This window comes from Numenius arquata, chromosome 6 (genome assembly GCF_964106895.1).
Source record: "Numenius arquata chromosome 6, bNumArq3.hap1.1, whole genome shotgun sequence".
In the NCBI taxonomy this organism is placed as follows: domain Eukaryota; kingdom Metazoa; phylum Chordata; class Aves; order Charadriiformes; family Scolopacidae; genus Numenius; species Numenius arquata.
The window spans coordinates 24774273-24790167 of NC_133581.1; the positions used below are offsets into that span (position 1 = coordinate 24774273).

The window sequence follows — 15895 nt, forward strand, 5'->3', positions numbered from 1 at the left end:
CTTAATAATTTTACCCAAAGCTATGAATCCAGTCAGTTCAATGTTCTGATCATAAGGACATATTTGGCTCTATTCTTATGTGCCTGATTATTTCAATACTTGTGAAATGAGAAATTGCGAACTACTCCATCTCTGGTTTAGCCTTAGTGGTGAGTTTGATAGCAACCAGAAGCTTAACTGGATTTTTACTGGTATTTGAGCATAGTATTTCAAATTTAACAAGCATCTTGGGAAGATATACAGACAGTGAGATCAGCTGAAACCTGCCCTTCCTTATCCAGAGTCAATCACCATGCACTGACATACCCAGCGTGTCCCTGTCTCCTCGCGCTTCCAGTGAACACACATCTCCTCCAGTGAACGGATAACCCAGCTCTACAGTGACCTTAATTTCACAGGCCAAGTTTAACAAGCAGATTAAACAGAAATCCACATAATCAAATGTCTCATCCCTTTATTCATTTTAGAGAAATTAGCATGCAGAGTCAGAGAGCCTATCAGCCACGCAGGCTACCCAGACACACAACTGTCTCCTGCTCTCTGTACCTCTGACTCTTCACAACAATTGAAAAGCCAGCAAATTATTGATGCTAAAGTGCTTAGACCACATTCTAAACTGAGGATGAAGTTCAGCAAATACACCACCAACTTTTTAACCGTGGAAGGATAGAGAGAGCTCACCCCCTACCCAAACACCCACCGAAAGTGTGCTACCGAGCCCTGCCACAGGAACAAGCACCTGGGCTCAGTCTTCACTGCAGTCAAGGCCTATGCTGAAGATGAACTTCATGTGCTGCGCTAAGTTTTCCTGAAATGGAGATCTGGGGAAATTCTGTGGTTTGTTTTTATATAAAACTACAATTTTATTTTGTTTGGAACCTGGCACAGGCAATTTTTATTAGTGTCAACATATATGTGTTTTTTCTTAATTATCTGCCAGTGTTTCTACCAGTGTAAACACTGAACCCAGAAAAAACCCATACCTGATTCCCCACTCTTTTTTTTTTTTTTTTCAAAGAACCAAAAGTTTAAAAAGCAATCATTAAAAACATCTACAATTGGTGAGCTTGGCGACAAAGCTTATGGTGCTTGCAAAGCAAAAGCCCAACACTGGCTAATCTCTAATAGGAGCTGTGTGTTGGGAAGCACATACTTACATTCTGCAATGGTGAGAGGCGGGTAGGTTAGATAGAAACCCACCAGCTCAGCTGACAGCTGATTGAGAAGGTTGCTGGAAATAGTGCCATTTAGAGTTGTGCTTTGATTGTTCACTACATAAAACAGAGTGACAGCTTGGGAGACATTGGAGGTGTTCAAAATCTGAAACAGAGATAAAGAAATAATGTGTAGCTGTGTTTCAGCTTAGTTGGAAAAAAAAACCACACCCAAAAAAACCAACCACACAACCAAAAAACAACAACAACAAAAAAAAAAAAAACAAACCAGCGCAAACAAACTGGGAAGAAGTTAACTTGAACAATGCACTAGATGCAGCTCACTGAAAATGATTGTGTAAGCCAGTTTGCGATACTTAAATTCCTACTTTAGCACAGGCAGAGTTACTGGAGGACAGCAGCAGGCAGAAAAGGTACAGTGAGGACTGAAAATATTTTTCCCTGTTTTTTACCAGGAAATGCAAGATGAGGCAAAGTATGCTTACCAGAAAAAAATTGTTAATTATTTTATGCAGAGGAATTAGACCTGTATGTTTTGCTCTCTTTGCTGCCTTGCTAGTGCAGCTATCTATACCTATACCTTCTCCATATGAAATAAAGGGACACCATGTCTCTTCTGTTCCCAGCATCATACAATTACCAGCACTGCTCCCCACTTTAGCTCTATGCCAGTCTTTTCCTAAGCCCAAAACAGATGGCTACATTTAAGGACCAATTCTATTTAGTGAGTACTGGATCAGATCCTCAAACATCAACTTTATGCAGGAAGCAGAGGGGTGAAGGCAAGGCAAGACTCAAAAAAACCCATGTTTTCTCAGAACACCCATGGCCTAGGACAAGAGGGATGTTTTTTGTCTACTGATACTGTAAGGTAGGGCCAACAGCATTCAGCATCCATGAATAGTGTTTAAATACCCCATTTTTATGATTTGGGCCACTAAGTGAAAACATAAAAAACAGTATAATAAAGGTATCAGAAGAATAGTTTGAGGTCAAGGCAAAGGTGTGCCTAGCCGACGTCCTCTATCAAATGGCTGGGAGCGGATGGTTAGAGAATAGCAGAGGGTAAGAGGAGAGGACTCTTTTCCACTGTGTAAGGTTAGCCCACAGCTACGGTCTGAGCCATAAATCATATGCTTGGTTTTAAAAAACAGTTGATGACTTTTTATTCTACACGTTTGGCCAATCGCTTTTTGTAACTTCCACACTTTTTTCCAGTTACATTCGGCCATCCTCAAGATCTTATTACCTGCTTTGTGAAAGGATTCTTCTTTTTATTTAAACCTGAGTAGTTCTGCTGTGAGAAACTCCAAATGACCAGTCTTGATTCATGGTTGGAGAACCACGGCCAATTTCATTTCTCCTTGCATGGAATTTTTTTCATGCCTTTTACCCACCTTCGCTGCCCTTCCCTCTACTCTCGTAATGCAGTAAGGCCTTTTCTGAAATCTCCATCCTATTGCTTCCTAAGCTGGCAATACCCACAAAACCCACAACTACTATCTTCTTCTAGGGCTCTTTATAAAATTGCCGGGGTGCTTTTGAGATCTACCACTTCTGAAGCAATCAAATTAGCCAACATGAAGCTCCCCTCAGCATCACAGGCCCAGCTATTGAAAAGCTTGATAATCCCTTTACCTACTGCAGTAGTTCAGCTCTTGCCATGCACTTTTCTGCCTCTCTGAGCTCCTTCAGTTTGAACACAAGCTCACAAGAGACAGTACCAAAGTAGCTAAGCAGAGCTCTGATGACCAATTTTCTCCTTCTGGTAAGCTACATGCAAACTATTCTGAAAAGTACAAATCCATACACAGAGTTTTATCATAAGTCAAATACATATCATGATATCACCCAGAGGATAATTTCTTTATTCCTGATGTAGGGCACAGAGAAGAGTGGTGTTGGCCCACTATACATATAAAGGTCTGCAAAAATCAGGCCTTAATAGCAAATTTGGGCCTGTGAGTATGGAACTGGAACACACATAAAAAAGAAAGAAATATATTCCATCAGCTTAGGTCTTACAAACAGCTACAAACATTATCTTTATGCCTGAATAGCCTCACTAAGAGCAACTAACGTGTCAGAATAACACATGCAGTAAAAATAAAATTTGGAATAATATTTTTATATAATTGTTTTTATTTGAATTTCACTTAAATTATTTGACTGCAAACATTAAAATTCTAATTCATGAAAATAACAGTAACCGTCTTCTATAAATCATGCATTTATAAGTTCCTGCAATAAATAAACAATCTTATTTCAGATGAACGCATAAACTTACTTCCATAGTGGCTATCAAAGACATCGTGTTGAAATGCAAGCATACACATAGGAAAGAATAACCCAGAGAATTTGGCAACAGTCACTGGCAAAGCACACAATGGTGTACCTGAACGGTTAAGTTGTTGCTGGTGTTTAAGACCTTTCTTTCAGCATCCTGAAAAGCTCTCTGTAACCGCTGCTCCATGGTCTGAACAAATTTGCATGACTGTATATTGTCCGTTTGACCCACAAACTGCAGCTCTGGAAAAGGAACAAAGTATTTGTATGTGGATAAAACATTCTTGGTTGCATAACTTCTGTCATGCCTGACAGCAAGATGACCAATTTAAAAATTAAGCAGGTGAAAATAATGCCACATAGGATCAGTTTATGTCATTCAACCACTGCACTAAACTAGCCTTAATTAAGACATAATGTAAGAATTAAATTGTATTATTAGAGCTGATACTTTCCACAAACAAATGGATATTGTTTCTGCAATGATATATAAGATGATAAGGCCAGTTCATTGTACTTACTCAGAGCCAGGCAATAAGTGAAATCATTCTGAAACGCAAGTTATACTCTTAAATCTTGCAGGTCGTTGGCTTTTACAAGACATAATCAGTCATAATACTGATTCTCATTCTGTTCATGCTAGGAAAAATATACTTAACTGGGTAATTTCATTAAGTATGTGCATATAAACATGTAAGCACACACACAGGAAATCTTTTTACAATTGAATCCATTATTTTACAGCATTCTCTTCCCTCTCGTAGCTTATACTGTTCTGCTGCACTGCAACTGCTCTGCATCGATGCTTGCCACAGTACAGAGCAGTTAAGCAACGACCCTGGGTTAAACTGCTAGGGACTAACTCAAATCCAATGGGCCCAGCCACAACAATGTATATCTCTCATATAGTCATGTTTCTCAGCTGATTGTCCTCAAAAGAAACACACAGGTTGCGGCACAACCCATCAATTAAAGCCCATTTTAATCAAGCGCCAAGTCTTAGTTGAGGGCATTGGCGTGACTCATCCCTAATGTGATGCCACTTCATTTCACAGCAGTGCCACCAGAGGCGACAGCAGAGCACCACACAGGACAGGGATGCACACACCAGCTGTCCTGCTTGCACCCAGAACATCAACACATGAAACCAAAGCAGAGCTTGTCCAGCTGCTGCGCCGGACAGCTGGGGCTCAGGCAGGACAGCAAAGGGGACGAGGAGCATCATCCCCGTGCACTGAGCCATTAACACAGACACAACACCGGCCGCAGGCGGGCAGGACCTTGCTCACCTGTTTTCAGCTGGAAGTGGTAGGCGGGAAGGGGCTTCCATGGCAAGGCCAGGGCTGCCACAGACTGGAGATGTGGGACGTGCTGCTTTATGTCCGCTGTGGCGTTGCTAATGCCGTAGGCAAGAAGCCTTTCAATTACAGCCGCTGGTATAAAAACCAGCCTGCCCCGTGTAACGTAGTAACCAACTGTTATGTTATTTGATTGCTCCAGGATTTCAACCTAAAACACACAGGGAAATTTTTTTTTTTTTTTTTTTTATTTCATTTGCAGTTCAACCACTATCTGATGGGACTTCTCATCCTGAGTATGGCTCCCCTGTGGAGTTTTTACCCTGTAATCCCCTATAAGCCCTACAGGATCAGTTAGTGTCACATCAGACATGGTATTAGCAGAACTGCTCGGAGAGCTTTAGACCCAGCCCATGCAGCATGTGCTCCAAATCGAAGCAGTGCAGTATTGCTACCACAGCTCATGTATCTCTAATTCAGACTGAGGCTTCATTCGTGTCTAGATACTGGGATGTTTTACCTATGAATGTAAAAATATAGAGAATCCAGAGAACATTCAGCTCCTGCTTCATACCTGAAGTTCCTTGACTTTGCACGTGCCTGTCATTGCAGGTTTGGAGACAGATTTTTGAAAGACAAGAGTTTGCAATATTTGATTCTTCAACCACAACTCTATTCTATACTAATTTTCCTATACTGTCCCAGATAGTTAAGCTATCACCTATGTAAGTAGAAATGACAAACCACAAGAACAAACACACCGTGAGCCAAAGCATGAGTTGAGTGTTATGTCAAAAGTCTGTATTTTGCAAAAAGTTTAAGCCCTGAAACTGGTCCTCCACACAAAGTTTTAGCTGGTTTCCTCGGCTAGAAAAAGGCAGCTTCTCTCAGGTTTACAAGAAGGTGGGAGACTGACAGTTTTAATTGCTGCTTCTGAGACTCAGGAATACACAATTCCCAAACTGACTAACATCATCTGAACTTGCAGCAATAGAGCATGGGGACAAAAGTCAACCTGATGCCCTCTATTTCAAGCAAAAATTTTTTACCTTCCCAGTGGCTTGGTGAATATCACTCATAACAGCCTCGGAACCCAGCACAAACCCCTATCTAAGTGCACAGAAACCTGTGTTGTGGAGAAGAGCACCCCAGCGATCCACCTAAGTCTGCTCTTACACGCAGCAATGCAGAGGTTCATGCAATTTAGCTGCAAAGCGATGAACACGTCTCCCTCATTTATTTTCAATAAAACGTGCTTTTTCTCTGCTCAGGATTTTTGTCCCCGTGGAATTGCACTTGTCAGGTACTGGATTTTCAAACCAGGGAGCAGACTGACAGCAGTGACACCCCATTTACCAGCCCTGCTCTTGCAATCGATCCAGGTTGAGCACAGCCACACTCGGCTGACCATGAACCAGCATCACTCCTGAGCTGCAGGGGGAGGAGGAAACTGCTGTCAGTAGTCATTTCCCAGAACATACCAAAAAAAAAGTTGTGTTTCACCCTTCTACTTAATCAGACAAAATGGCAAAAGCTTTGGAGTGGTCCTTATATTTTCAGAGCCGAGAGTGGGTACCACCTATACCTGCTTTCCATAGGAAAAGCTCGGTGCTCCCCTGCAAGAGGCTTCCTGCATCTGGAAACACCGCTGGAGCTGCAGTCTGCTGAGATTCTCTTGGCTGGAGAGCTGTTTTGGTGAGATCATGCAGGCAAGCCAAGCATGCTTACCTGAGCACTGACATTGTGGTTGAAAGCTTGTCTCAGCACTTGGTTGAGTCCTTTTCTCACGCTCTCCTTGAAAGCATTACTGATCTGCATCCTCCTTGTGTTCAGAAACAGAACTGTGGAACAACAAAAGCCACATGTTGGTTTGAGACATGCTACTGTTTGATTTTTTAAATTATTTCATGTTGTGCTAGCTGGGTGGAGGTCATCAAAGCAGCTAGGATTTGCAGCAGCTCCAATGGGAGCAAGAACTGCAGAGGCTCAGCAGCGTCCCTGAGTTCCCTATTCATCCCATGGCAATAGTCCGTTGTTTCCAGAGTGAGGTCTAACAAATGCAAGTTCTTTAGCAACAACAAGTCTTTCCCATGCTGCCTTTCTGAGGGAGGTATGATGCCATTCGATTGCCTGCAGACAGACTGGTGCAGCATTCCCAGGGGACTGAGCTGGTGCTGCACAGGATGTGTGCTTCATACCTTCACCCCCAGAGTTAAATAAACAAATAGATGTGTTACTTCACTGCTGCAATTATTTTTCCATTTGGGAAGTGTCTGTACACTTTCTTTGTTAACATTATCACTAGTTTTTTCTTTTTCTCTTATAATTTGCAGAAAGATTTTTATAGCTGCACTTAAGTACTTTCAATGATATACCGTTACAGGCTACCTCTACCTTTAGAAATAGTTGTACTCATACTACTGATGTAGATATTTAGTAGTTACTAAACACATATTCGGTTCAAAAGCTGCTTATTTCATTGTCCCCCAGTATCATTCAGACCTATACAAGGTCATAAAACCTCTTACGTAAATATTCTTCTTTGATGAGATCTCTAAGATACACACATCTGATGCTGCACTGTGCTACCATAAGGAGTCCATATGAAGCCTGGGCAAGACATGTCTCCAGACCCCTTTAGTCCAGAGTTCTTACAGATAAGGAAAAGCTGCCAATAAAAAAAAAAAAACCCACCCCAAAAAACAAAAACAACCCCCACAAAATAAAACAGCAAGAGCCAGAAGTGGTACTGTCCACTCAGCTCAAAATTCTACCATTTTGAAGCATACAACTCTAAATACTGAACATTCTTTTCACACAAATCTTTAATGATAGAATTAGGTATTCATGTAAAAACAGAATTAGGTATTCATATGTAAACAGGGCCAGGACCGAGGCAGGTTACTGCACTGTCTTCTTCAGTGACACAGACCCCTTCCTACAAAGCAGAGACCAAACCATCATGTCATACCGGGTTGTCGCTCCGCAAAGGTGGTTCTGCTAGATCCCTGCAGTGACCCACTGAACTTAAGAACACCCGATATCACTACTTCATTTGACACATTCCTTGTAAAATCCAAGCTACCAATAAAGCCAATGCCATTCCTATCTAGCAACTCTGCTTTTATCTGTCTAGTTTGTCAATGCAGCAGCCTCACACCCAGATTAATCACTAATGCCCCCAACTCAAATGTTCTTCGACACTTGAGTGTATTTCCCACTCATCACCAGTTACCCCTCATAGACAAGAGAGGTCCTTTCAGCAAGTCCAGTGGCCCCACATACCTGTTTTAACCATAAGGTTCCTGGAGAGCCGGCAATCCAGGGGAGGAGCTGCTGTCATGTTAGCGAAAGCGGCTGCTGCCGTGGTTTCAGGAGGAGCAGAGATGTTTTCCACTGGAGTAGGGGGAAGCCTAGTTGTTTTCGCTGATGCTGTAATAGATGTCAAAGCTGCTGTAATTGTCAGTGGATATGGGGTTGATGTTTTGGTGATTTCTGAGCTTGGGAACTTCTGGGTGTCTGTTACTGTTGTTTCTATCTGCCTTGGTACATGTGCTGAGGGTGCAAGCGTGAAAGCTGTGACCGTGCTGCTTTTAGGGGTTATAAACATAGCTGTCACGTCCGCAGGTAATGCAGTTGTGTTTCTTGTTGCAAAAGGAAAATCTGTATGTGTTCCTACTAAGCTTAGATCTGATGTCAATTTTGTGGCAGTGTTATTTTTTGTTAGTGTCAGTACTGGTGTGCTTAAAGCCATCACAGATGGCAAAGGTGTGTTTTCAGTGCCTAGAGAAAAGAAGGAAGAAGCTGGCACTGGTGAAGCTGGAGATGATTTTCTTGTTAGTGGTTTTGCTTCTGAAGTTCCTACTGTAGGTATTGCACCAGAAGATACTCCAGATAACACTGTAATGACAGAATGGGTAAAGTTGGTTGTTGACAAAAAAGGCGAAGTTAGTGGTGTTGGTGATGCATGGACAGAAGTTATGATGACTGACTGCAGAGCACTGGTGGTAGGGGTTTGCAATGGGATGCCCTTAGTAGCTTTAGTAGATATATTACTGGGAACTAGACTATGTCTTACAGCACTTTTGTCCCACTCCTCCACACTAAATGTAGCTGGATTTTTATCATCCATAGCCAAATAACCAGAGGACTCTAACTGGTTATCTGCAAATTCTGGCAAGTTTCCAGACCCAATGTCTTCTTCTGTAATAAAACTAAGCAAGAGAGTTGAGCTAGAAAGCTTGGCTACGGGAGAGGGGAACTCGGTTGACAGTGTGCTGTGGATGGCACCGTTTTCGTGGATGGCACTGTTTGCGTTGCTGGTCGAAACAGTCAAGTTGTCAGTGAGCTGAAAAGCCAACATCGGTGTTGTGCCTAAGGTTTTTGTCAGTAAAGCAATCTTTCTAGCATTTGTTGTTTGTGATTCTAGAGAGCTAGGGAAAGCACCTGTATCATTAACAGGAGGCACATGTAAATGGAGAGGTGCTTCATAGTGTATACTGGTATCAATGTCTCCAACAGTAAAGAAATTAGCAATATTTTCAGCTGTGCTTCCATGCTTTTTTTGCAGGGGATCAGGCACTGTCAAGGTGGTAGCAAGGGATGAATACTGAACAGGAGATGTTTTCAGTGCAAATGTATCTACATCAAATTCTGGAAAACTATTTGATTTCACTCCAGCAAAGGGTGAATCTGAAACCTTTTGACTAGTGTTTGCATACATATAGTTTGCTGAAGGGTTGGAGAAGAGTGGCTGCTTATTTGTATTCATTGTCTTTTCCAGACCTGAAACTACTGAATATGGTGCATGGTATTCAGTTTCCAACTGAGAAGTACTTGGAGGAACTTCTCTTACTGTCATTTCAACTGAAGTTTTAACCGAAGGAATACTAATGCCAGCTGAGGACAGCAACGCTGTATTGGTCCACATAGAAACTGAAGTCACGACTTCAGGAGAGCTGACAGGATCTAAATTGCTTTCAGAGCCCGCACTCAAAATCCCAGAAAAGCTGGAGCTGTGGTTGTCCATCACCGTTGTCAAGGAAACCAGCGACTGCTGCGTAGCCCAGGCTGGAGGCACAACAGAGGCGAGATGCTTTCTATCACCTGAACGAGAAGTCTGACCAGAGGGAAAATGACTTAAAGATCTTGGAGGTGAATATTCTGTGTGTGGGGTCACAACAGTGGGTACTCTCATATTTCTGTCTCTATTTGCAGTTACATCTGGACTTTCTGCAGCACCAGGTGGGACATGTGCAGTCAGAAAGGTACTAGTAGAAGTATTTGCAATAGCAGGTTCCAGTTTTGAAAGGCCTGCAGTGGAAGTAATTACCAGCACTGCAGCTGGATCAGGACTAGTCATGCCTGTTGCCAAAACAGTGCTTAATATCTTTGATCCTTTGGGGCGTTCACTTGTATCACTTGGGGTATCTGGAGAAACTTTGGAAAGCTGAGATCCATAAGACAGAACACTACTGGCATTGAAGTTCATGGACATCTTTGCTGTCACCCCTCTTATAAAAGGCTGTTGTGCTGTTCTTGCCATGGGAAAGCCATCAGAAGTTGGGAGAGTACGTGCAGAAGCAGTTGGCAATCGCATGCCATTTGCCTGATAAGCTCCATCAGTCAGATCTTCTGCAAAAGTCTGATTCAGAGTAACCACCGAGTACTGTGAGGAAACAGTCAAAGGGATTTGCGAAGTATCCTCATTGGCTGCTGTTGCACTGGGACTGTCTGTGCGTGCTCTCATAGTAAAGGTGTCATTTGTCTCAGTTAGCAAGGGAGACTTTGCGCTTGTTGTGGAGTGTGTTGCATTTCTAAAGAGAAAATCTGTTTCACTTCTAAATGCTCGTACTGGCAGCACTGCATTGTGATCGTGCTTTGCATCTGGAATAAGTGATTTTGGCAATGAGAGGGAAGACGTGCTCTCTGTTGAGCTGAACATCTCAGCCAGGCTCTCAGAAGCTGATGACATGAAAGGTGCACTGGTAGAGCCTGTAGTGCAATTAGTCAGTGCAGTGGAGGACTGAGGATGACTCATTTGGGGTATTAGATGTGAAGTTCCCACCGGATGGAAGACTGATGTAGGAACCTCTGCTTTATCCTGAAGAACTGGTGATGACAGAGGAGTGATATCACTGTTTCGGTCAGTCAGTGCTGCCTTAGATGGCTGACTGTTTTGTTTTACTCCAGTAGAAGAGACATTATACATGCTCTCATTAGGAAACTGTGAGAGGCTTCTGGAAGTTACTGACTGGGAAGACTGATATGTTTTTGACACAGGAATATCACTGTATACAGGCAAAAAAGAGGTCCTTTCTGAAAGAGACCCGTTTCCCACTTTTTCTGTAAAGTGCTGCACTGTTGTCAATCCAAAGAGACTGAAAGGCATAGCACCAGTAAACAACTCAGGACTCTTTCTGTGATTCACCATACTGGAACGTACTACAGTGCCTGTGCTTAGAGGACTATTTCCGCTTTCACTAACCTGCAAGCTGGCTGAATCTGTGCTGAAGAAACCTTCAGGATCTGCAGACAAAGGCACTTTGATGGGCAGTATAGCTGGTTTAGAAAAGTTAATGGTATGAGGTGACTGAATTACCAATGAGGAGAATGATGGTGATGGAACAGCAGCAAGCATGTCTGATCCTGATGTGCTTTCTTTTGAAATGGAGGGTGTTTCTAATGGTATTGGCTGAAAAGGCACAACTGTGCTCAAATGTGTCACTGATGGTGTAGTGGACAGTGTGGCAAACCTACCAAGTTGAGGCAAACCTGATACAGCAGCTGTTTCATCTGCATCTTGAGATGATGACCTCAGAGGCGACTCAGCTGAAACTTCAGCGGGTTCCTGGGATGCACTGTTTCCACTGCCTTGATAAAGGGTGGGCGACAGATGAGTTTGATCCGAAGTTCTAGTACGTGTGCCAGTCAGTGTTGTTTTTATCATCTGAAGCAAGTTCGCATTCTCCAAAGTCTGTCCCATAGAAATATCACCTACTGAGGAAGTCTTAGTTTCTGTGGAAGGCCGTGTTGGTGATAGTATAGATCTCCAATTAGGAAAAGATCCTGTAGAAGCAGCAAGGTTGATATGCTGTTGACCAATACCTGTAAAATAATAAGTAAAATGAGTATATTCTTCCCCAAAAGGAAGAGTTGTTGTCTTTTGCAAAAAATCACAACACAAAATGCATTATGTTTAGTAAAATTAGTCAACTCTTTTTTTTGGTATTCAAAGGGCATAAAAATTCAGAAAAAGTTAAAAAAACCCACCACTACAAAAACCAGTAAAAGGTACGTGACAGATTATAAACCCCTCAAATCTTTTCATCTAACAAAGGAAAAAGGAAAGCTTCCTAGACTGTACTATTTTAAAATACGATTTTTGACTAGGATGGTTCAACATATTAAAAGACACCTTCTTCAGCTTGGGACAATTCTTGAGGTCAGCCACTTTGTGTCAAAATATTATGTGAGAAGATAGGTTTAGAAGCAATGTATAAAAGAAATAGATTTTGACAACCAAGCTTCACTGACTTGGCATGCAGTCTGACATGGGAATAGAGGCAGCATTGGCTGGGCTCCTGTAGGATGCATCTGGAGGTGCTCATCTTGCCAGTTCTAATAACGCATGCAATTATAGACACAAAAGGAAGAAAATAAAACAGGGATGAACATGAGGAAAGGGGGGGTAAGATCCAAAACAAATTAGGAAATTAAACTCCTTTTTTGATATGTGCAGATGTACAACGCAGCATTTCAAACACCGGTTTACATTCAACACCATCATGTTCCTAGGCTTTGTTTTCTTTAAATGATTACAGTTATTCTAAAAATCATAGCATGGGAAATCTCACGTTCCTACTAATTTAAAGATTAAGATTCACCAGAGTAAAATTTAAGAGGTTTTTTCCCCTCCCCCACCACCAAGATAATAGATCAAAATTCAGTATTGGCACTTGCTACCATGCCAAGCTGGGCCCCTCTCATAGCTAAACAGAGGCACAACAGGGAGCCAGTCCCTGCCCTGCAACTCCAGCGCATCTGGATCAGAGACAGAGGATGCCACCCTCCTCCATATCCTTAATGGCATGGAAGAGTAAAAAGGGGCACACCTTGAGATACACGGTTATAAAACAGGCTGGACATTAGTTCCAGCCACCAACAAACCCAGGAGTCAGAAGCAACAGTTGACTGGCAACAGAAGGGGATCAGCCCGCACAAACAGGAGCCAGCAGCAGAACACCACACAGAGCAAGAGAGGAAAATGGGTCATGCTGCACCTATTTAAAGCTAAGTTTCTTTCTTGTGATGCCCTTGTGCTACGCCGCCCATCATCCATATGCACAGGCCGAAGTAAATGATTAGACTAGCTCCTTCAGGCTCCTGTGTGCATTCAACAGGAACGTGCTGGAATTATGTTCATTGTGGCATTTTCACTCTATAAACAAAAAGAATCCAAAAAACCAAACCAATAAACAAAAAACCACAGACCGTCCTTTTTATACCTGTATTTACAAGTTTTATTAAGCCATGATGAAGAATCTTTCTTCCACTGAAATGCAAGAATGAATACAGAATCCAGAAACGAGTTGTTTTAGCGGAGCAGCTCCAGGATGGGTAACCAAACAGAGCTCTGCCCTTCTAGCAACTGTAAAAGTCCTCAGACCTTTCTTTTAACAAGAGCTAACTTGCACACTGGCATTTTGGAGAAAGCAAACGTAGGCAGACACAGTGCTACCTACAGCAACGAGAGATAAGCACGCTAAGGGGAAAGCAAATCAGCCTTTATGAAGCTCCATCAGACAATCAGTAGGCTCGAAAGAGGAGGCTACAGAGTCCACCAGGGAACCTGACCCACCAAGAGAGGTTTGCAGCACAAAAATGCTTTTTTATTTGTGCCATGGCAGCTGATATGTCACTGGGGGATCAGGGACCTAAATGACTGGTATGGCCTGATTTCTGATATTCTACGTGCTCCACCATATTTTGGGAGGCACGTTGTGATTTATACTGTGCTTTGGTGGCTTTTCCTTTCCTGTTACAGTCAGGCAGGTTTTTAACAGAAGGTAGGAAAGAAGACGACACGTATTTTGCTCAACTAGAATGGATTCAAACATATGGTTGAAATAAAGAGCTAGATGACGTGCTTTGCAAAATCAGGCCTTGGGCAACCTGCAGATTAAATTTCTGTGAGGTCATCTCAGTTGATGAAGTCACTATTACCCGATCTGTTACACCTCAAACTGCTTTGCTTCACCTCTGAACTGAAAGGCCATACTGAACAGTGAATGCAAAGCCTTCGCATGGGATTTCATCTGGCACTTAGCAAAAAAGAGTCCTAAAGGGAAATTAAATAAGACAATGTTTTCTTGCTTTCTAAAATAGCAAAATCTGTCAACATCAATCCACACACAGTCTGCACCAGTCCTCATATATTTCTTCACATTTTGGTTTAATGAGAACCATTACGAGCAGAGAGACAATATAAACCTGAAAAAAGTGTTGAATTGATGTTACTACATTTTGACAAGTAAAGAAAAGCTGAAATAATGCAAAGAAGATAAAACACTGAATAAAAATGTCCTCTAACCACTGCTTAATTCTTAAGTCCTTCAGTTCTTATTTCTTCCACTCCTTAACAACTGGAAATTTTTCTGTTTATGTCCATTAATGAAGTAAAGCTCTTGAACTACTGAAGGTTTAAAAAAATTATACAATATTCTGCAACTGATATACGATGTTAGTATTCCACTGCAGCAATTTATTTTTTTTTTATTCTGCCTCTACAGAAAGATACTGACTATCAGTATCTATTTCAAACTTCTGCCATAAATCCAACATCCTGGTCGTAACTAGACACAGCATGCAAAAGGTAAAATTAACTTCCCAACACATGGAGTTTAAATTGAAGTATACACTCTTTACTTAAGAATTGGTAGGATGATATCAACAACTAGAGAGTCATATCAAATACTGTGCAAATCAAGACTGTATGGAGAAAGGGTGGACAAGGGTAAATATTTCACTTCTACCTCTATCAATAGCTGAAAACACTGGATGAAAGACAACCAATTCAAATTAACATGAAAGTTGCAATGAGAATTCCACCCCACATGCAATGTGCACTGATCCATTGCTTGTAGGTACCAATAGCATTTTCTCATGTCTTAGGACTACCTGTTATTCTTTCATACTTCATGCTATTGACTAACTGCCACCTCCAACAATCCTAAAACCCATTTAGCAGTAACCTCATTATAACCACCATCATTGATTATTGCAAATGGAAAGATCGCTAATGAGAAACATCAATATGCTACAGCAGGAAGTTAAAAATCCATACAGTTTAGAGAAAAATCATGGGTTTATAATTTCTGAGCTGTTTTGTGCACACCTAAAGGATATACAGGGACCAAAGAAGAGCACAGAGGGGACAAAGAGGAAGACCAATATCTCCCCTCACCCCTGCCTCTAATAAAGTAAAAGGGACAGCATTAGCATAGGTACCCTGTGCCTGTTTGAAGGTTGAAGGTGATGCATATGTCTAATTAATGTGTGACAGTAAAAAAAAGGATAATGACCTCTGGAGCAAGAAGTCTCACTTACTGTCCAACTTCTGCCCTTGCTCCTGAGACACCATAGTTGCATTTTATTCTTCACACAGGTTTGGTTATTTCAATGAGACAACTAGTTGATAAGCAAATCTTCCATGGAAAAATTAGTGGCTAATGAGAATGCCTGTCTGTTTTGCCCATAAGATCTATATTTCATAGAATCACAGAAAATCTCAAGTTGGAAGGGATCCATAAGGATCATCAAGTCCAACACCCTGGTCCTTGCAGGAATACCTAAAACTAAACCATAGACCAAGAGCATTGTCCAGATGCTCCTGGAAGTCTGACAGGCTTGGTGCCCTGACCACTTCCCTGGGGAGCCTGTTCCAGTGACTGTCCACTCTCTCAGTGAAGAACCTTTTCCTAACATCCAATCTGAACTTCCTCTGGTGCAGCTTCATTCTAATTTCCTCATATGCTACTGCTGATCACCAGAGAGAGGAGATCAGCACCTCCCCCCCTTCTGCCCCCCATGATTAAGTTGTAGACTGTGATGAGGGCACCCCTCAGCCTTCTCTTC

General features: G+C 42.0%; 1 protein-coding gene across 1 annotated transcript in view; it reads right to left on the minus strand.

The window, feature by feature from the left end:
- The window catches only part of KIAA1549L (KIAA1549 like), a 71638-nt gene extending 56237 nt beyond the window's left edge, over nt 1–15401 (minus strand). The window contains exons 1-7 of the mRNA XM_074148764.1: nt 15368–15401; nt 11519–11866; nt 8045–8659; nt 6488–6600; nt 4751–4970; nt 3571–3704; nt 1158–1320 (exon numbers count right to left, since the gene is read on the minus strand). Of these exons, the coding sequence (XP_074004865.1) occupies nt 1158–1320; nt 3571–3704; nt 4751–4970; nt 6488–6600; nt 8045–8659; nt 11519–11866; nt 15368–15401 (1627 nt within the window). The remainder of the gene's footprint in view (nt 1–1157; nt 1321–3570; nt 3705–4750; nt 4971–6487; nt 6601–8044; nt 8660–11518; nt 11867–15367) is intronic.
- Nucleotides 15402–15895: the final 494 nt, after the last annotated feature.